This window comes from Ochotona princeps, chromosome 15 (genome assembly GCF_030435755.1).
Source record: "Ochotona princeps isolate mOchPri1 chromosome 15, mOchPri1.hap1, whole genome shotgun sequence".
NCBI lineage: Eukaryota > Metazoa > Chordata > Mammalia > Lagomorpha > Ochotonidae > Ochotona > Ochotona princeps.
In genome coordinates, this window is record NC_080846.1 from 39,129,741 (window position 1) to 39,150,965 (window position 21,225).

The 21,225-nt window shown below is 38.0% G+C and overlaps 1 protein-coding gene across 2 annotated transcripts in view; it reads right to left on the minus strand.

Moving 5' to 3' along the window:
- Positions 1-415: 415 nt before the first annotated feature.
- Positions 416-21,225, minus strand: part of KITLG (KIT ligand) — a 93,135-nt gene continuing 72,325 nt past the window's right edge. For both annotated transcript variants that reach the window (XM_004583081.2, XM_058673460.1), the window contains 4 exons: positions 13,525-13,634; positions 12,859-12,926; positions 11,849-11,925; positions 416-4,667 (listed from right to left, as the gene is read on the minus strand). In XM_004583081.2, the coding sequence (XP_004583138.1) occupies positions 11,886-11,925; positions 12,859-12,926; positions 13,525-13,634 (218 nt within the window). In that variant the 3' untranslated portion in view covers positions 416-4,667; positions 11,849-11,885. The remainder of the gene's footprint in view (positions 4,668-11,848; positions 11,926-12,858; positions 12,927-13,524; positions 13,635-21,225) is intronic.

The following is a 21,225-nucleotide window of genomic DNA, read 5'->3' on the forward strand; positions in this document are numbered from 1 at the left end:
TGAGAAATCTTACTGCTTCTTGCTTTGGAAAACATTGCTAAGACTGGCATAATCTTGCTTTCTCAAAAAATTTCTCTGATCCTTATGAGTCTTAGCTTAAACATCAGATCCTCTGTGATCTGCCTCTCTTCTGGATCTGTGTCCTTTATGTGTTCCCTAAGCACATTTACTAGATCTTGATTTTGTGCATTAGTAGTTACTTGAGAGTATCCTTATTTATATTACAGTGGTTTTTACATCATTTCCCAACTAAGTTATGTACATCTTGAAAGCAAAAAATGGGTTTATCCAATAAACTCTATCTTCTGTGATTATCTTTACTCATTCTAGAGACTGAAAAATATTTTATTTGAAAAATTATTTAATCATGTTGTGAACATGTGTTAACATTAAGATAAATAATAGGGCAAGCTGATGATAGTGCATAAAATTCTTTATTTAGAACAATAAAGTATATGTATATATAATGTAATTTCAAATTCAAACCTGTATAAAAAAGGGTCAGGACATATACCTATTTTAAAAAGTACACATACAGTATATACACATACACATCACATTTTACAATCTTTTATTTAATTAAACTGCAGTCATAATAAAACTATTTAGAATAGTGTTGACATACATTTACATTACAATATGCAAACTCCAATCTATGACTGAACTAGTAGAATATCTGTGTATCCATCTAAACATTGGACAACTTTCAAGTCCATTGATTTAAAAACAGTGGCAAGTGGACATTATAATCACACATTAATCCTTAGAATACAGAAGAACAGGATATTTCGATTGGAACATTATTATTTAGTGAATCTGGTAGCTCAGAAATCAAGTAATTGAAAATACCATAGTTTTTAGTTTAAGCAATTACCTTAAGTTTATTTTTAAAAACATCAAAAGGATGTAGTTGGCAATGGCAGATAAAAATAGACATTGCTTAGCAAACATTTTAGGATCATAAGTGCCCATTTCAATACTGATCATTTTAAAATCAGTATTTGGTTATGAACCAAAAGTACCACTATTTTTTTGTTATCAGCAAAGGCATTGCAAGACTAATCATGGGCAGAAGCAACATCATAAGTTGTGTGGTTAAACTCCACAGATAAACCAGAGATAAGCTGGTTTTCTTAAAAATTTTAATTCCCTTTTCCCCCAGTTTTAAAATGTAACTTATGGGTTACTTCTTTATTCATTTATTCTAGAAAATTTGGCATCCCCAAAGCCCATGAGCATCTCACATCTTCTGCTTTTAGCTTTCAATATGATGAAATCATTTAAATGCTTCATTTGGTGCATTTCCAAATGTCACACGCATCTTACAGTACCTCGTCCAGACTAAAATGACTAAACTGCACTGCTGCTTTTCATTCTTCTGAGGTGATCCAAAACGTTTGTTTAAGCAAAAGTAAAAGCCATCTGTTGTGTAAACAATTACCCAATTAACCCTACTTCAGACTGAAAATTTCACTTTTACTAATGGGCCCTATTTACATTAGAAACAAGAACAGCAATGACTTTTTATGGTCAAGACACTCACAGAGGCCAAAGTTGGGCATTTTGCATGAAATAGCTTCAGCTCTATTTTATCTTCTTTGTCAGCTATGTACTCATAGGAATAAGGGCTCAACCCTAAGGTGCGACCTCCAACTTCACTGTACTTAGAAATAAAAAATTGAGATCCAAAGAAGAGGTAATTTATCACATCATTTAATGGCAGTGTGGCGGCACCTGAGGTCTTTCCCGTTGTACCTCTCACCCAGCCAAACTACCTTATCGGGGTTGTATTTCTTAAATACACAGGAAATGGCTAAAAACCCATATTGGAATTAAAATTTGAAACTAAAACATAGCTGCAGAAAAAAATTAATGCTTAAGATTTTTGAATGTATTTTTGTACTCATTATAACTTCAATTGAATTAAAGCACCAAAGTGTGCCACAAAGTTTTTTGAAGTACTTTAATGAAATGGGTTTTTTTTACTCTTACCAAAATCAAATACTTCATATGGGTTTTCCATGTTTTTATTTTGCATATATGTATATATCCTTCTTAAGAGAATAAGTTGTTCTTTCATTGTATTAAAATCAGCTTGCTTCTGACACGTCGAAGTGGCAGTGTGGTCATAAGCACATTAAATTATGATACAGCATCCAGGAGCCCTTTAGTTTCACTGGGAAGGCCCCATTTATCACAAAGCTGATTTTGTAATAGACTGGGTTTCCACCAAAGAGTTGCAAAAATTTCATTATAAATTAAGTTTGCAGAATTTGGGGATCATTTTAAAAGACATCAGTTTCGGTGATGATCTCATAATTTATCATCATAATGTGAATTTTCCACAATATACAAAGCTGACTATTCAGTACACATGGGATCGAATGAGCGCCAACATACATCTTTTAATCCCAAAGCAGACATGACACAGTTAATGCCCAAGCAGCTAGTATCCAAAATAATGTTCAGCATTTTCTATTGTTCATGCACTTTATTGAATTTCAGTGTTGTAGAAATGGACAATTCAGATAACTTTCAATAAACTAATACATTTAATAGGCACAATGCTTTTTCCTTCCCCTATCATGCCAGGTTCTATAACTTACTGTATTTACTAATTCATTTGATGCTAAGAAATAAGACCTTTTCCTTGAGTGTTAAGTCCCAGCTATTAGATATGAGAACAAAAGCACAATTACCATGCTCTCAAGCTCATTAAACAGCATTTTGTCCACCCAAGCAAATTGAAGACATAGGTAAATCAAACCATTAGATTGAAATGTATCAGTCGCCTTCTTCACACTTATCTCATATTAATCTATATAAAATTTACTTTTTTCTAAAAATAATTAGTGGCTCACACCAATACAAGTCCTTTTGGCAGTTAAGGTAATCTCTGATTTTATTATTATTTGATTGCACCAGCAGTCTCAGAGGGGCCGCACCAATGCATATGGACTGTCTTAAATGAATGAGTGTTTGAGGAGCCACAGGCCTTTTGAGAAGAAAGGGACTGTGGAAATCATTTGGGCTCTTTAGTATACAAAAGAGCCAAGGCCACTTACTAGAGTTGTATTTGGGTAGGCTTTGAATATGAGCTAAAAATCTAACTAGCTCAGAAATTTTTGGACTTTTGAGATGGAAGGAAAGCTAGCAGTTAGTTTTTCACATACCTTTGTATTCTCCCATTGAAGATGGTCATCGTTGTATGGGTGGCAATGGTGTTATTACAAGGATTAAGTTGAAATGGAAAACTTTGGATCCATTATATTCATGGTATGTTTAAAAAAAAACTTCACTAAAAATAGGAAAAATTTTTTTACATTTATTCAGATGTTCTTTTGACTTTAAAAACAACTGGTAAGGGGGAGTTCACATAATATCTTACAAATTCTAGTTTAAATGCACAATGTCCATCTTGGGGATTCTTTCCAAATTCGCTTTAATATGACAATGCTTGTCATACATTTTAAATAGCAGGCTGACATGCATAATGACATGAAATCTCCCTTTTTAAAAAACTTTTAGTTGATGAACTAGAGAGAGCCTGATTTTAAATAAATGAGTCTTTAAACAGACAATGATGGTTATTCTATAAATAACTAAAGTTTCCTGATTCTTTGTGTTCTATAAAAGCCAAGGAGCTTAGTTTCCAACACCCATATTAATGTGGGGGTGAGTTTTTCTAACCTTAGATACTAAATATCATAATTTATGTATATTCTCTCCCATGGTGGAAATTAAAAGCAAGCCCGTCATCCATTCAGCATTTTCCCACAAGTCCCTTTACATAACTCTGCAATAGTTTCCGGACATAAACACATCATACTATATTTTGCAAACACAATTTGTACATTCTAGTGGTCAAGGAGAAAGGAAGACTTTTCATCAGGGCACCAAATCTCCTCCTTGGCAGATTGCTTTGTTCTTCAGTGTCCATAGTTCTTCCTCGATGACGTTCCATGGGTCTCCCTTCTGCCCAGGCATCGTTCTAAGTCAGTCCTGGCTCCCCTTCATAGACAGAGCCAGCCCACCATACCCTTTTGTTGTTGTTGTTCTAGTGGGATATGGGAGAGCATGGCTTAGATTGGGAAGAAATCAAGATTCGACCCATACTGTTAATTAAAAACTACAAAACTGACATGTTACCTATCACATTGCTTCACTCCGACTTCTTTCTACGCTATACAGTGGCTGACGTTTTTGAGTTTTCGCCTAAGTTTTTCTAGAATCTTTTGAGAAAAATGTATTATCCCTACTATCCAGGCTGAAATCTATCTGCAGAGACAAGGCTGACTACAGGCTTCATGATGTCACTGAAGACTAAAGCTCTGTGGCTTTTCAGCATTTAGACATTTCTGGAGCCGTGTAAATGGTGCACATAGCCAGGGACTCATGCCTTCTCTCCCAACATCAGTAGCAAGTTCCAAAGGAGACCACAAGACCCCCCAGTCCTTAAAATAGAGTCCCATTCCATGCAAGGTCTTCTTTGTAGATGATTAATTCAGTGCCAGTTTCACAGTAAAACACTCCGTTCCAATTTCTGAATCATCCATATAAACTCATGGGTAGCAAGAACAGATAAAGACGAGGTCTGTCACTTCAGACAGAATATGAATTTGTTTAAAGCTGCTTCATTTATGAAGCAAACATGAACTGTTACCAGCCTAGAGAGGAAGGAAAAAGAAGAGAGATTATGGTGTGTCTGTGTTCTGCCTTCTCTTCACTCTTAGTAACTGAATTTACAGAAGACCACAGAGTGAGTAAAAGACTTTCAATGTATACATAGCCAGAAATACATATTTTTCCTAGTTGCAATGTAAGTCACTTTATACAATCTCTGTGGTAACACTTAATATGGTCTGAAATTATCCTACTCATTGTTTATTGTTTTTTTCCTATTAGAATGTAACTTTCATAAGGACAGGACTTTTGTCCATTAACTGCTGTGCTACCATTGTCGTAACTCTTATAATTTGCAAATTTGATATGCTCCTGGCATATAATACATCCTCCTTAAACATTTTTGAACATTAGAAAGGAAAAATGAATAGGCTTCAACTTTCATACCCCCATACATACTACTAGTTATCTCAATTTACAAGAAGATTATATAACATTATACATTCTACTAATTATCTCAGTTTGTAATAAGAGGATCCTATACCCCCACACGGCCTGCCAATTATCTGTTTGTACTAAGAGGATTATCAACCTAGCTAGCCTTGAACTTGAAGTTAGTTTGAAAAGGTAAATAGTAGATGGGTGGCAAGGGGAGTAGGGTTGAGGTGCAAGACAGAGCTCAGCCAGTGGAGAGCAGAGGTAGAGGAAAAGGTGGGAAAGCTGCCCAGAGGCGCAATGAAGAGTGGCTTCATGTCCACTGAGCAGCTCTTGCGTTGTGACTGGCTAGGTGGGTTCTAGCAGTCATTTCTCCCAGGTGAGGAAACAGCAGTCAGCGCTCACTCAGCTCTGCCATTCACAAACAGAAACGTGAAGTCCTGGCAACTCCTAACCACACCTCTGTGCAGACTGACTTGTCCTCGGCGCAGCTGATTGGACTTCACTATCCATGAAAGCCAGACTTATGGTTCAGTTCTCCTGGGTTGGTGTTAAAACAGTGAGCTTTCAGATTTTTCAACTTCCAATAAACTTGTCTTTATTCCATCTTTATTCAGATATATATCAATCTATATATATATATGTGTGTGTGTGTGTGTGTGTGTGTGTATTACTCTGTCTAAAATTACAGTTCCTGCTGTGAGCATTGTTACCCAGCAGGTTAAGTCACAGATTGGAATGGGCAGATACAACATCAGAGCACCTGACTTAACTCCCACCTACAATACAATACACTTCTGATCTGGCTTCCTGTTAATGCACCTTGGAGGCAGCAGAAGACGGCCAAGTACTTGGGAGACCGGGATGGAGCTCTTGGTTCCTGGCTTCAGCCTGGCCCATTTCTGGGTGTTACAGTATTTGGGGAGTAAACATGCAAATGGAAGATTATTCTTTTGTGTGTTCTCTTTCATGCTACCTTTCAAACAAATACATCTTTAAAAATCACAGCTTATAATCACTGTATTTTATTTCTCATTTTCCTTAACATTTTTTCTTATTTTCTCATGTGTTTTTCAATTACTATATCATAGAGCCCTTATTTTAAAATGTGGTGATCATTAAACAGGATATGCATACATTTCAAGAATATGAATAGTAAATTTTATTTCCTCCAAACTCTCTACTTGTAATATTAAAAGCTGTATTACAAGAAAATTCCAGAAACGAGGGAACCTATAGTTAGGAAATGGGAATTAAATTCAGAAAGAAAAATTAAGAGACATTAAGGGGAAACTTCAGAAATCCAAACATATGATTGTTTTTAGAAGAGAAACTTGTTTAGAAAAGAAAAGGGAACCAAAAAAGAAAAAAATATCTATTTTTTAACAACCATGAATAATTTAAAATTCTAAATCTCACTAAATGTGGAAAAAGTAAGATTAGAAACCTAGTTTTGATTTTGCCCTTGGGTCACTTAGCAAAGAAAATAAATGAAAAGTTTGACGACTGTTTTCTACTAGAACAAAACTACAATTTTTATAATGATAACCCTGAGTTTTACAGTAACTTCATGAAGAGACCAGGGTGAGTTTTATTATTGTCTCATTATATATGAAAACTAGGGGTTAAAAGACATTAGCTGAATCATCCTACAACTAAGGTCCTAGAGCCATGGCTTGAACCCAAGCTAATCTTTTCTGCTTCACATTGTCTCTACAGAAGGGAAGCTCAGAAACAAGGCCTCCAAAACTCAAAAAAATGCCGGGTGATATCAGGCAGTCACCAAACCTTGTCATTCGGTAACCAACATCCCCAAGGGCTGTGCCTTAAATCTCACAACTTGACTTAAGCTTGTACATTGCTCAAATCTACAGGACACTTACAGTTTCTAACTAAAGTCACAATTACTTTCTACATTTATCCGTAAACTGTGCAGTATATATAAACCCATGCTATTTACTCTCCACCAGACCAGGTCTCCTCTGTGAATAAGCATTCCTTCTCCCGAAGTCTCAATTAAGATTCTCTGTAGATGACTGTCAAAACCCAGGCCTATTGTGTCCAGCCCCACATAGCTCCCTGAAGCCCAGTCGAGCATATTTGGCCACTGGTCAGTACCACCACTGTTTACCAGCAGCTTCTCTTGGCTTTCCATTTTCTTTCTCTTTTCAAGTAACTTATTGGCTTAAGAGAGGGAATGGGAAAGGCAGAGTGAGGGGGTGGGGAAAAGGGTAGAGGAGAGGGGAAAGTGGTTGTGTTCCATCTACTGGTTTACTCCCTAAATGGCCTTAACAGCCAGGACTAAGCCAGGTTAAGTTAGCAGCCAGGAACTCCACCTGTCTCCTACGTGGATGGCAGGCACACGAGTATTTGACTCATCACCTGCTGCCTCCCACTGTGAATATTAGGAGGTAGCTGGAATTGAATGTGGAGCAGTAACTCAAACCCAGGTACTCCAATATGAGATGTGAGGATCCCAAATGGTTTCTTATTAGCTATGCCAAATGCCTAATCTTCCATTTCTTTTGAGTAGCACTGATACCTGGCAAGTTCCATAAAATTCCAAATCATCGTGGCATACCATCGAGTCTCACATCCTATCAGCAGCTAGGATTTATTGTTTCTTTCACTGCCGTGTCCCACCATGGTCTATGCCTTCTGTTTCCTATCCAGGTTCTCACTGCCACACATCTGTAAAGATGCACCTCCTGGGTGGACTCCCTTCCTCTAGTTCTTCATTCCCATCCATCTGTAAACACCAACACAGATTTGTTTTCCTAAATCTCAGCTCTAATTGCACCACTCATTTTTTCTAAACGATCCAAAATAGCTCTTTATATTATCCTATGAAATGTAAGCCATGTGTGTATTATTCAAATTCCTTTTCTTCTCAGTACTTCGAACTCTGTATGTATGATTTCCACTGGAGTTCAACTGTATGGACAGTTCAAGGAACAGTTTGTGCTTTTGGGTTTTCTTGGGCATAGGATATTTGCAGTATTTGAATGGACTCTTCCTTAATGCTAATAAAATTAGACAAATCAGTCAAGATCTATCTCAACATACAAATGCCACTAACCACTACAAATGGCCCCATCTGAATCTTAGGGCATGTTCTTTGTGAGCTACTTTTGTTGCTTTTTAAGCTTTGTAAATTTAATATTTTAAAAGATATTTTAAAAGAGAGGAGGAGAGACAAGGAAGAAGATTTTCTGTCCATTGATTCATTCCCCAAGTGACTCTGTAATGGCTGGAGTTACACATAGCTGAAGCAAGAGCCTGGAGCTTCTTGGTCTCCCACATAGGTACAGGGTCCCAAGTCTTTGGGTCGTCCTACACTGCTTTCTCAGGCCACAAGTAGGGAGCTGGATGGGAAACAGGGTCACTGGGATTAGAACCGATATCCATATGCGATCATGGCACGTGCAAGGTGAGGACTTTAGCCTCTAGGCTACCGCACCAGGCCCTAAAGTTAATATTTAAAAAAATGATTATAACACTTATGCCTTATTTGCTTTTGCAGGCTCTTAACAATTTGAAGATGCAACTAGGCTAATTAAACTTTGCATCCACCTATGTACTTACTAGCTTGTGAAGATAAGATTAGTAGGAAAAGTTAACAGTACAGATGGCTCAAGTACTTGGTCCCTTTCACCTATGTGGGAGATCCAACTGATTTCCCAACTGCTGGCTTTTTAGTTTATAAGATTTATTTGAATGGCAGAGTTAGAAGGAAAAACAGAGAGTGAGAAAGAGAGTGAGAGAGAGAGAAACTCCAACTGCTGATCGACTCCCCAAATGGCTAAAAGAAACAGAGCTGGGCCAATCTGAACCCAGGAGCCAAAAGCTTCTTCCAGGTCTTCCCATATGGTGCATAGGCCCAGGGGCTTGAGCCATCCTCCACTGCCTTTGCAGGGCAAACAAGGAACTGGATCAGAAGTTGAACATCCAGGACTTGAACTAGTGCCCATATGGGATGCCAGTGCCACAGGCAGAAGCTTACCTAATATGCTACCACAGAGCACCCCTTCCCCCCAGTCATTGGTCTTGACCTGGCCTCGTGTTGGCTGTTGGGGACAGTTGGGAAGTGAGTTAGCAGATGTGAGATTTCTCTGTTCATCTCTCGCTACATTCACCTCTACCCAGACAAAATTTGAAGTTGCCCACCCTGTGAGCTTTATTTTTTCTTTTTTAGTGTGAATGATTTAATGAATGCTTATTTATTTTTCATCAACTTGAGTGGCAGAGTGAGAGAGAGAAAATCTTATAGCTACTGGTTCACTCCTCAAAATGACCTCAAGAGCCAGGTGTGAGATGGGTCGGGCCAAGAGGCAGAACCTGCATCCACTGGAACAGGGCCCCAACCACTTGATCTATCACTGGTTGCCTCTCAAGATGTATTATCAGGAAGTTAGATTGTAGGGTGACAAGTCAGAGTTCAAACCGTCAGTCCAATATGGGATGTTATCATTCCCAAAGTGGTTTAACTTGCTGCACCAGAACAAGCACTGTATTCAGGGGGTTATAACCTCATTGGTTCAGGGCTAAGCTTAAAGCTTTTCTCCATTCAAGGGGCAGTCAATAAATGATCAAAAATGACACTTGAACCTACACACTCAGAAATTGGGGATTGCAAATTGTTGGTGATGAGCAATGTGCTACCCAGAGTCGTGTGAAATGTATTTAGAAGATCACAAATAATGAGCTTCCTTTGGGAAGGCAGCTTGCAGGAGGCAGTGATATGTGAATTGATTCATGGTGGGGAGAGGGGTGCACTGCAGGCAGGATGGGAAAGGAACTCCCAGAAGCATCAATCACGTCAATCATTCTACCAATCTCACCTGATTATTGAGTGTGGTGAGTTTAACCTAACTTCTAACACATCTAATTCTATACATGAGTAATATTTCATACTTAAATAAATTAACAGTGAACTTTCCATATGACTATTTCTCCTTTCTCTGTATACCTTGCCATCACCTTGATCAAATCCAGCAAATCAGATATACACTTACATACACAAAATGCAAACGCTACTTCAGAACTCTTCCTCTTACTATTCAGTTAAACTTTTGTTTAGGGCTCATCCAGTGCTTCAGTCTCTCATTTAGCACTTATTAGGAGCCTACATGGCAAAGGCAACAAGTTAGGTTCTGGGAATATAACAAGAACCAGAAACGAGTTCCTATCCTTCATTGTTATCCATAGAAGTAAGCACAGGTTGTTGCACTATGGTTACATTCCAAACGCCATCTTTTTCTCTCCAAAATAAATGGCCTGCTTTCCTCATCATAAACGCACTCTCCTGTTATCCCAGGAAAAATGCTACAATGAAAACCACATAATTAACTGTGGTTGCCAAAAGAGATCCCAGAAAAGCAATGCAATACCAAGCAACAAAAGACATTAAATTGAGCTGTTAAGATTCAATCATTGGATGTGTGGTTTGTGGATATCTGGCTTTAAAGAACTGAAGTGGCAGTTGGAAAACAGTAAATCTTGTATTGGGGTCAAAGAGCAGAGAAGTGAAATTCACAGGGAAACGGTGATCTCAGCTTTGGGAATATTACCCTGGAAAATAAGAACTATCAGGCAGGGGCAGGTGTTTGGCCTGGCTGGTTGAGATGACGCATACTTGTATAGTCAAGTGCTTGGTTCCAGTCCTGGCTCTGCCACGGCCGGCTTCCTGCTAATACACACCCTGGGCTGGAGCTGTGATGGCCCAAGCAGTTGATTTACATGCTACCCAGGTAACAGACCTGGACTGAATTTCCATATCCCAGATAGGAACCAAGCCCTGACTGTGGAAGGTACCTGGGGAGTCAACCAGCAAAGAGAGCCCTCTTTTATTTTTCATTCTCTCTACTAAAGTTTTTAAAGTTTGTGACAAATGGAATCAAATGATTACTGTATTGAAAATTTATACAGAGTCTGTGGAGGCTCTGTCGTTTTCATCATTTAGCAGAGCCTAGAGAGAAGCTTAGGATTTTGAGAAGGAAAAAGGGAAGATGATGAGTATGTTTGGGACACAATGATCAAGGTTATGAGTATTGGAATAAAGAAGTTTATGGAATAACAGGACTCAAATTTCATGGCAATACACTTCGTTATCCTTATGTCTGCTTTTTGTTGGGTTGTTGAAAAAGATCTTTAGCAACTAGAAAAGTGAATTTCTAGGAGAGGAAAGAATCTATGGCCTGCTTCCCAAGGAATATTCCAGTGGGGGATAAAGCTCTCCGTCTAGGAGAAGGGAGAGTGACTTGCAGTGCCGTTACCCTTGCTGACACTCCTGAGCGCACTTGAAAAGGTGGCATCTGACTGCTCTCCCCCGTTCCTGCATCCTTGTTGCCCCCTGCCCTCCCTCCACAGTACCAGTGGATTGTTCAATGAGAAAGATCATGGCAGACCTTTTCCCTAACAGCCTTCTCAGTGAATGACCCACTGGCACTGTGGAGGGAGGGCAGGGGACCATTTGGATTTTTCTCTTGCTTCAGTATCTAACAAATGGGACATTGTTATAACCAATTCTAAATGAAATCGGTTTATCCCTCCCCAATAATAATACTTCATGTTAGTAATATACAAACAAGGACTAATACTGTTTGCTCTTAAAAATGTGAGAATACACAATGAATTCAATATTTGCAATTCAAATACGTAACAAATTCACTTAACATATCAATATCTACTTTATGGAAGATGTAATGATAAAATTTATTTCTGAATATTGGTATCCATGATATTATATAGTTCCTGCTACCTTATTTCAGCTTGAATTCTAAAAACTTACCAATGTCCAAAAGTAACAGTGTTGATACAAGCCACAATTACACTTCTTGAAACTCTCTCTCTTTTTCTTGCAACATACTGAAAAATAAGAAACATATTCACTTGCTTCAGTGGAGATTCTGAAGTACACCAAAACCTGGGCATTGTAAAGGGCAATTGTTCTGTAAACAAGGCAGAAGTTAGCAAAACTGGGTGAGCAACTTATACACCTAAGTAAGTATTCCCATGGAGGAGAAAGGTTTATTAATTTAATAATGGTCTTTTTGAGGAGTTTTAAAAATTAATCTCTATATATGTATATACTTGTATATATAATTTACACATATATGGACATATTTATACATAATAAAATGCTTACATGCACTTAATGTGTGTGTATACACACAGTGTGACACGAGAGAAAATATCATGACCAAATAAAAATTATAACTGAAGGTACATGGAAGAACAGGTGATGGGGCAAGACAGAGTAAGGGTCATTGGAAAAGGCATCCTAAACAACTATTTAATTTGCCTTTTGTGAAAATACTAAGTATGACAAAAGTTAAGGGCTTGGAAAATCATACTTTAGCAGGTGATACATTAAGTATGTAAGAGAACGTCATCACTTGTGTCCTGAATGGAAAGATTAAAGAAAAAAGAGAGAAAAGGTAACAATGTGTGAATTTAAGAAGGGCTAAGGACTCTGAAGTATCAACTTGGACAGCAGATATTAAATAAATGAGTGAGGATGTTCAATGCCAAGCAGGGACTTAATGAATCAGTGTGTCTAGGAGGGTAACAGTGTGGAAAACAACAAAAGCAGAATGTGACGCCAGACGTAGTTACGTGAAAGCATTTTATAGGTAAGTGGAGATGCAACAATGAAGCAGCGGGAGGTCAGGAATATGGACGGGGAGCTGGGATGGACTTCATGCTAGTGAACAACTTCCGAAAACGAGGATGTGCACGCACAACTCCTGAAATGGCAGTGCCAAGTCTCCTTATGCAGATATGAGCAAAACCAAGTACCTTATCTCATTATCCTCTTCATTAATCTGTGTATTTTCAACTGCCCTCGTAAGATTTGGTTGTTTCTTCTGGGAAAAGAATAATGACAAAAATTGTAAAAACATTACTGAATGATAGAATCCTGAAGAAGTCAGTGGCCCTTCTCTTTCACATTTCATGTCCAAACCCATAAATAACTATCTTTTTCTGCATATAGCATGCAAAATATTTCACAATAAAAAAAATCATGCAAAAGGCAGTGTTATCCACACAGCATTTTTAGGATGTTGGGGATGGAAGAGTAATAAAGAGACTGACAGATCTGAATAGTAATCAAACTCAAAAGACATTTCCAAAAACTTGACTCATGATGATTTAGCACATTTTAAATTTTACACAGGCTTCCAGAAAAATAAAAGAACAAAGAGCAGGAATTCAAAACAGCACTTATATAAAAGGCATTTCTAGCTCTGCTGCAATCAGATGATTTTCAGTATGTTTTCCTCTTCTTTAAGTTTCCCGAAAGCATAATGAGCAATGGTAGGAACCTTCTAGATTCTAGTGAAATCATTAAGGCAGAACTCACTGTTCCCTTTGTAGGATCTCTTCTTGGAAAATGGAAATCTGTTTAAACAAATAGGATAGGAGGATGAATATGAGGAAAAATAAAAGAACAGCAACACTTACCTTCCAGTATAAAGCTCCAAAAGCAAAGCCGATCACAAGAGAAAAGAATGCTGGCAATGCCATGGCTGCCCATTGTAGGCTGGAGTCTCCAATGGAACTGGCGGCCCTGCCTGTAATGATTAAAGAGCACAGTGGTGAATACAGCAGATAGGTCCTGGAGGTTTTCCTGTTGTACTGTGCTTGATCTCAACTGTTTCCACAATGTATTCTTGACCTACATCTAAAGTATTGAAAAGGCTTACTTATGCTGAGGACTGTTGTTGCAAAGCAATGTAAGTTCATGCAGTCTCCGAAAGATGAGTACATTTAAAAAGGAAAGAAATTTCAGACAGGTAGAAGTTTGACTTGATTAAAGTGGAAGTTATCAGGATGACAAACTTGGCATACTCCTGGAGGGAATGGCATATACTTCTAAGCAAATCTGCTTCCTGTACCTTTTGCTTCAAGTGTTCTTTCACTTCCCCACTCTTGGTATCTGGCCCACAATTTTAAAGATGAGATTTTTACAATATGGATCCAAATCTGTACTCCTTCCCTATCTCTGACCTCTTGCAAATATTGGCATTAAGAGTGCTCTGTGTTTCTAGTGCTTTGGGTTACTTCATCCTGATTTACATTTCCCATATACATTTGTGGGGTATTTGGTAGGGACAGGCACCATACCATGCACAAAACATTTGATTGTTCAGTCTTTTTATGTTGGAGAATTTGAAACTAAGTCTAAAATTGCTTGAAAGCACCTGTGCCATCCCATACTCACTAACTCTGCATAAGAACTTAGTGACAGAGAAGACAAATAGGATATCTGGGGGGCCTCTTTCTTAGTCTGGCCTCACTCTTCCACTAGAAGCAGAATCATTTTTGAATTAAATAGAACACCTCTCTCACAAGGTCTTTGTGTCATAAAATGAAGCTTACTCTGACAGATTTTTCCACCTGTCTTTTTACAAAGGTGGCTCTCAGAAATGTTGGCACAGACATGATAGCTTGCCAGTTAAATTTGGAAGGTTTGTTGGAAGCTATAATAAAATTGAGAATTTATAAAATTCAAACAATTACATGATAAAAATGTAAACTAAGTCCAGGTAAAGCGGACAGCTCTTGGTTAACTCTGCAACAGTATTTTGTGTTACAGGATCAGCCTACAATTACTTAGGTAATACATGGAGTACCTCAAGCATATCATATAAAAGAACCTATCCACAAATGTATAGCATCATTTATAAGAGAAAAATAAACTCAGAGAATTAGCCTGAGATAAGAAATGTATCTACTGCAGTGACAAGAGGAATTGTCCATTTTTTTCACCATTTGTGGACTGGGAGCAGGAAATTACCTATTTAAATGATTCCTATGTTTCCAGAGACTCTACTGATAGGATGTTTGCATGTTTATCCAATGCATGTGTATATGTTGGGGAAGAGAAAAAAATGAGCAATGGGAATCCAGTGTAAGCTGCAAAGGGTTTGGTAGTGATTTTTAGCAAATGGGTTTATCAATTTATATAACTCTGAACTACCTCCTGAAGAAGACTAAGAGATCTTCTGACCCACCCACAAATTACAGCCTCATGGCAGCTTCAGGATCTCAAACTTGAGTTTATACAAAAACCCAAAATAAACAAACAAAAAAGAGCCTGAATTATACAATAGGATTTGGTACAGCAGGAATAGTGTTATTGTTACTGTTTTAGGAATTCTAGTGTCATTATTTATGAAAAATATTTTGGTGATTTGTGTTCGAATTCTTGATCACCCATTTGTTACTGCCTCCTATGTTCACCGGAATTGCTGATATATAATTGTGAAAGATCTGACTATGTGACTTTCTTGTGAGGCCCTAACAAATGTACATGGAGCACAAAGGGTGCCATTGATATTTTGTTACCAAACCATAATACAAAACTAATGAGTTAAGACAGTGCTATGGCCATGTGGAGACTGAGAGGAAGTTCCTGGCTCCTATCTTCTGATCGGCTCAGCTTCAGCCATTGTGGCCACTTGGGGAGGGAACCAGTGGACAAAAGATTTTTCTCTCTGTCTCTCTTTCTCTCTGTAAATCTGCCTTCCCAATAAAAATAAACAAAAAAAAAAAAAAAAGAAAAGAAAAGATGGTGCTATAGAGAACTCTTATGTCCTATGATTGGTCAGCAAGATGCACTGGAATCCAACAGCCATCTCCCTTGTTCCTGATGGAAGTTATGTTAGAGCAAACATGTAGTATCTGATCTTTTGAGACTGGCTCATTTTCCTTAGCATAATGGTGTCCAATTTGGCCCATCTGACTGCAAACAATTGTGTTGCATTCTTTTTAATAACTGAGAGCCTTGTTTTTTACTCTTCTACCCAAACGTAAAACCCGAGTCTTGCATTTCACCACTCAGATCACAGAAAAGGAGTGACCTACTGACAAAAAAAGCCCAGAAGACGCTAACGAGGTAGTGATTGTATTTTAGAATTGGCCACCCAAAACGATTGTGAAGGAGGGGGAAGGTGCCTAAGGAAGGAGTCTCAAACAAACCCTTGGCTCTGGAAAACTTCTGTCCCCTCTCTGAGAGGGCTGTGATTTGCTAACCACTTTCACAGTTCCACTTTAGGACTATCGGTCAATACAAGAGCTGGCATCTGATGATGACATGGCAGCAGTCCTCCTGCTGGAGAAACAGAGGGAGAGGCAGAGTGCAGAGAGATAAGGAAAGATTCAGATGAGCGAACCTCACTGCCTTCCTTTTTATTTCATCTAATCTGCATAGAGCTTAAAGACCAGAACTTGGATTCTCCAGGGACCCTGCTGCTTTCACCTGCAGAGGTGGTTCCTCAGCACTTGCTAATCCAGGTATCTGCTAGGAACCAATGACTTTTAGGAAGGTTATTTGAGGCCCAAACCCTAGCTGATAGCAAAGGTTTGCTTTTATACAGATTGCAGAGATCTTGAACAGAGGGGGAACTCATCTGGAAAGAATTGAAATAACCCCAAATTCCAAGGTTAACCACATTAATTGAATTTCATCATCAAAACTGTCTGCTGTCCAAAATTCTTGAGACTGAGTTATTTGATGTGACTAAAAATGACTAGCACCTAAAAATAACATGAAATATTGTGCTGCAACTTTGCTTAACTTAAGAAGTAATCCTATGAATATGCCTGTGATGTGGATCTCTGGGCACTTAAGAAATAGACTCAGAGCTCACTGCAGGAACACCAGAAATATGGCAGCACAGTTTCATTGGATCTAATTGTTCTTATAATCTTGTAATGGTGAGTCCTTACTAAGACCCAGTTATGCCACTTGTATGTGTGTGCTAATCATTAAAACTCACAGAATCCCTGTGAAGGACTATTATCAGTGTCTGCTGGATGGAGTTGTCAAGAGAGTTTAAGTAACTTGTCCAAAGTCTCATAGCTAGGCCAGGGGCTAGAGTTGGAATGTAGGTCCAGACAATCTGATTCAAGTCTGTACTTCTGAAGATGTATACGATAATGTCAAACGAAGGATCTCCTTCTACATTTTTAAACACGGTCTGCAAGTATCTCAAAATTAAACATCTCTTTAACTTGGCATCGAGGACATTACGATTGTTAACATAAGTCCCTCTGGATAAATGGTAGGCTTGTACATTATCCCATGACTCTTCTTTATATTCTCACATCTCTGGAATAGGCCTTATAAACCCTGCTCCTCTGGCATGGCAAGCTTTTGAGTCTTATTCTTGACAGTTAGCATTCCTTCTGAAAATGTCCTGACCCTTCTCCAAAAAGCAGCAGAAAATCCTCATCTTTATTCTACAGCTTAGCACATTTATATAATTCTGTTGTTATTCATATTATATACTGTACTATGAACATTTTTTCACATCCATTTCTCTTAGAATATGAATACCATGAAAATTTGTTATTTTTACCAGTTCATTACAATTTTAAATTGATATAAAGACAACAGATATCAAATATTTCTTCGCTTTCTATTTAAAACACAGGTGTCTAAGTAACATATTCATGAGTATGTCACCTGGAGAAAAGCTGTTAATAAAAGACCTAAATTTTTTGGGAAAAAAAAGCACAATAAACTATAAAAAATAAAGAAGACTGCTGCCTCATCCTGCTATTAAAAATGTAGGGTGAGAAGTAAATCTTAAATCTGTATATATGAGACATATGCAGCTTACATAAATAAAAAATGAATTAAAAAATGGTACCCCCACAGAGGCATAGGAATGAAAAGGATTTTCACATTTATCTTTCAAACTCAGCAGGAAAATCCTTTTGCTTCCAACCACATAGTTGCAGCAGACAGCTCTTCTCAACCTTAATAATTACAATCCTGGAGAATTGTGTGAGGCAACTACTTTCAGAAATTAGTCAACAACCAGCACAGAAGTGTAATTCCTGAGAGAAGACGTGATCTGAGGCCGATGACTGCTAATGCTTCCTGACTTTGGATCTGCTGCCTGAGAGGCACCTTCATATTGGGTGGTGAAAGCGTTCCCGCAAAGCTCGAGGTTCTCACTGAGTTGATTGAGCAAGACACTGAAACTTGAGGTTGTCAACTTGAGTGGGATGGTAGGACAGAAGTGTTTGCAAGAAGAGAGCTGTTCAGAGAAGAGCATCAGAAATCAGTCATGTCTCCTTAAGCTATTGTTGGAATAAACTGCACATGCACAGCAAGACGTGTCACAAAACTAAGCCAGAAAGCCACTCTTGAGCAGTTACAACCTTGACAGGGACTCCTGCGGCCACACAACAACAGAGAACAAGTGAATTTGGACAAAGCAAGTCTTTCTGAGTTCCCTAAGGATATCTCAGGGATTCCATGCCTTTGGAGTAACGCTGTTGGTCTCCATATCCTGAAGAAAGTTTAAAAACAAACCTGAGAAAGAAGCTAAAACTTCTACCAGTAATTAAAACTGCAACAAAACAAAATAGCCTCTAAAGAAATGCTATAATATCTGGAAGCCACTCAATGACATGGTGTCTATACTAGCCAGTCTGCATGAAATAAAGTAAAAACCATTGGAAGGGAAATGAGACACATAATGGGGAGGAAAAAAAAGTCTACTGAAACCAAATATCTAGTAGTAAGCAGTAGTTATGTGGCCAGCATCACGGTGTACAAGATGAATCATGACTTGTGAGCACTCCCAGGAGTGCCAGTTGGAGTCCTGGCTATTCTGCATCTAACCCTGCTTCACAGTAATGGTCCCAGGGAAAAGGAGATGATGGCCCAAGTACTTGGTTTCATGCCATCCACGTGGTAGACATGGAAGATGTAATGGATTGTAACTTTGATCCTGACTGTTGCAGCCATTTGGGGAATGAATCAGAAGATGGAAGATCTCTTTCTGCTGCTTTGCCTTTCAATGAAATAATTGTAATAAATAAGCAAATCTTTTTGGAAAAAAAGTAGCAGCTGCATGCTAGACAAATATATTTCTAATTAAAAGAAAAAAATAATTTTTTCCTAGTATTTGTGCCAGTAGATCTGTGCTACAAGAAGACCAAAAGGAAAATTTTCAGCCTGAAAGTAATTAACAGCAGATGGAAACTTGGATTTTAAAGTGGAATGAAAGGAACAGGAAATAAAAAATGTTAGTAAATATAAAAGATGATAGGTATATTTTTTATTGCTCTGTCTTCCAAATAAACAATCGAAAGTCAGGCAATAGGAAAGAAAGTTTTTTTTTAAGCACTTCTTCTTTTTTAAGATGTGTTATTTATTTGGTGGGGGGGAGTCAGTTACAGAGGGAGAGGTAGACAGAGAGGAAAGAGATAGAGATATTCCACCCACGGTTTCACCCGCCAAATGGCCACAGCAACCAGAGCTGGGATGGTTCAAAGCTGGGAGCCAGGAGCTTCCTCCAGGTCTCCCTCTAGCTGCAAGAACAAAAGGACTTGAGCCATCCTCCACTGCTTTCCCAGGCCATAGGCAGAGAGATGGATCGGGAAGCGGAACAGCATATGGGATGCCAGCACTGGCAGGTGATGATCAGCCTGGGAAGCCACCAGACTGGCCGCAAAAGGAAAAATTTTAAATTCCCCTTTCTCAATAAGTAAGTGATAAAAAAAAAATATAAACACATTATAACTAACTTGAGAAATAAAAAGTCTCCATAAACTTTGGAAGATTACAAAGTATGTTCTCTGACAGTAACTAACCGAGTTAATTTAGAAACTAAATGCAATGAGACATCAAGGGAAATCCAAATTTTACATTTAGGAAAACTTATAAAAGCTTTTAAAAAAAACCCAGCAAACCATTTCTATACTGCCCTTGATTCAGAAAAAAAAAATCACAAAGAGAATTTTAAAATATTTTTTAAAATTACAATGAAAATACAACATAGAAAAATATGTGGGATCTAAGCCAGCATTTTGCCTAATGATGAAAACACCTGCATTCTATTTTGGAGTGCCTGCACTAGATTCCTGGTTCTGGGGACTGATTCCACCATGGGCCAGTGCAGCCCCTAGGAAGCAGAAGGTGACGGTGCAGGTGCCACCGAGGTAGGACAGCTGCCATGAATGTCCAGCTTCCGTCCTCGACCAGGCCTCTCTTGGCTATCACAGGCCTTGGAGAGTGAACCTACAGGTGAGATCTAGATCTGCCTCTTGAATTAAAAAGGAAAAAAAATGAAACAGTGTCCACGAGGACACTTATTCCTTGAAGAGTATATAGGTACGGAAGAATCACTTAAAATCAATGAGTACTTTAACCACCGTAAGAAAGTACAACAATAGAAGGAAATAATAATAAAGGTTAGAAATTGGTAAGCTATAAGTAGAGAATTTAAGAAGCCAAAATTGCCACTTTGGAAAGAGAAAATTCATAGTAAGAAACATTTTAATTGACTAAGACTCAAATGAGACACAATCCTTTTTTAAAGCTTCAGATCTGACTGGGAATGTAATTCAGGATTATAGATTTTTAGAAGATTCTGTCCTTCAAATATATATTTATCCAAAGTGAATTCTGGGTTTCACTTGCCATCCAACACGAATATTTTACTTTTGAAACAGTCTTACTTTTAAAACAACTAAAACTGTAAATAACCTCAGTTCAGGTCAGCTTTTGGTAGGTAAAACTGTCAGATTATATATATTTTTAAATTTCTTAAGTATAGACAAATAGGTAAATGTGGGTTTGTAATAAATGGCTCATTCCACCTTCTATGTATGTCTTCTGTGTCCTTGCATAAATGACAATGCTCCACTTAAGTCTTAGGGGAAGACTTTTTTAGCTAAGTTCTCTAGATGATTCTTATTCCTCCTGCAAATTCCATGGGGACTTGAGAGCATGTAATAAATCCAATAACCTTTGCAGTGACCTCTGCCTGGATTTGAAAAGAGGACACAATCTTCCAGAAACCATGTTCTTGGCCAAGGAGGACAGCAATTTCAGAGAAGAATATTCTTTTCCCAACATATCCTTTTATAGGAAAATAACAGGCATAAATTCCAAGTACGCAACAGCGAGTACTGATACATGAATATATAAAACCAAAATGACCCTTGGGATTATACACAACTAGCATTTTTATCTTCCATTTAGGAATTCCATTATAGTCAAGTATATTTTACAAAATTTAATTTAACACAACATCTAATTGTAGTCTACAAAGACAAAAACTGAAACACATTTCCAAAATTAATTTCATGCCTTATTGAAATAATCTTAGCAAAAAAGTGATTGGCCCAAATCTCCCA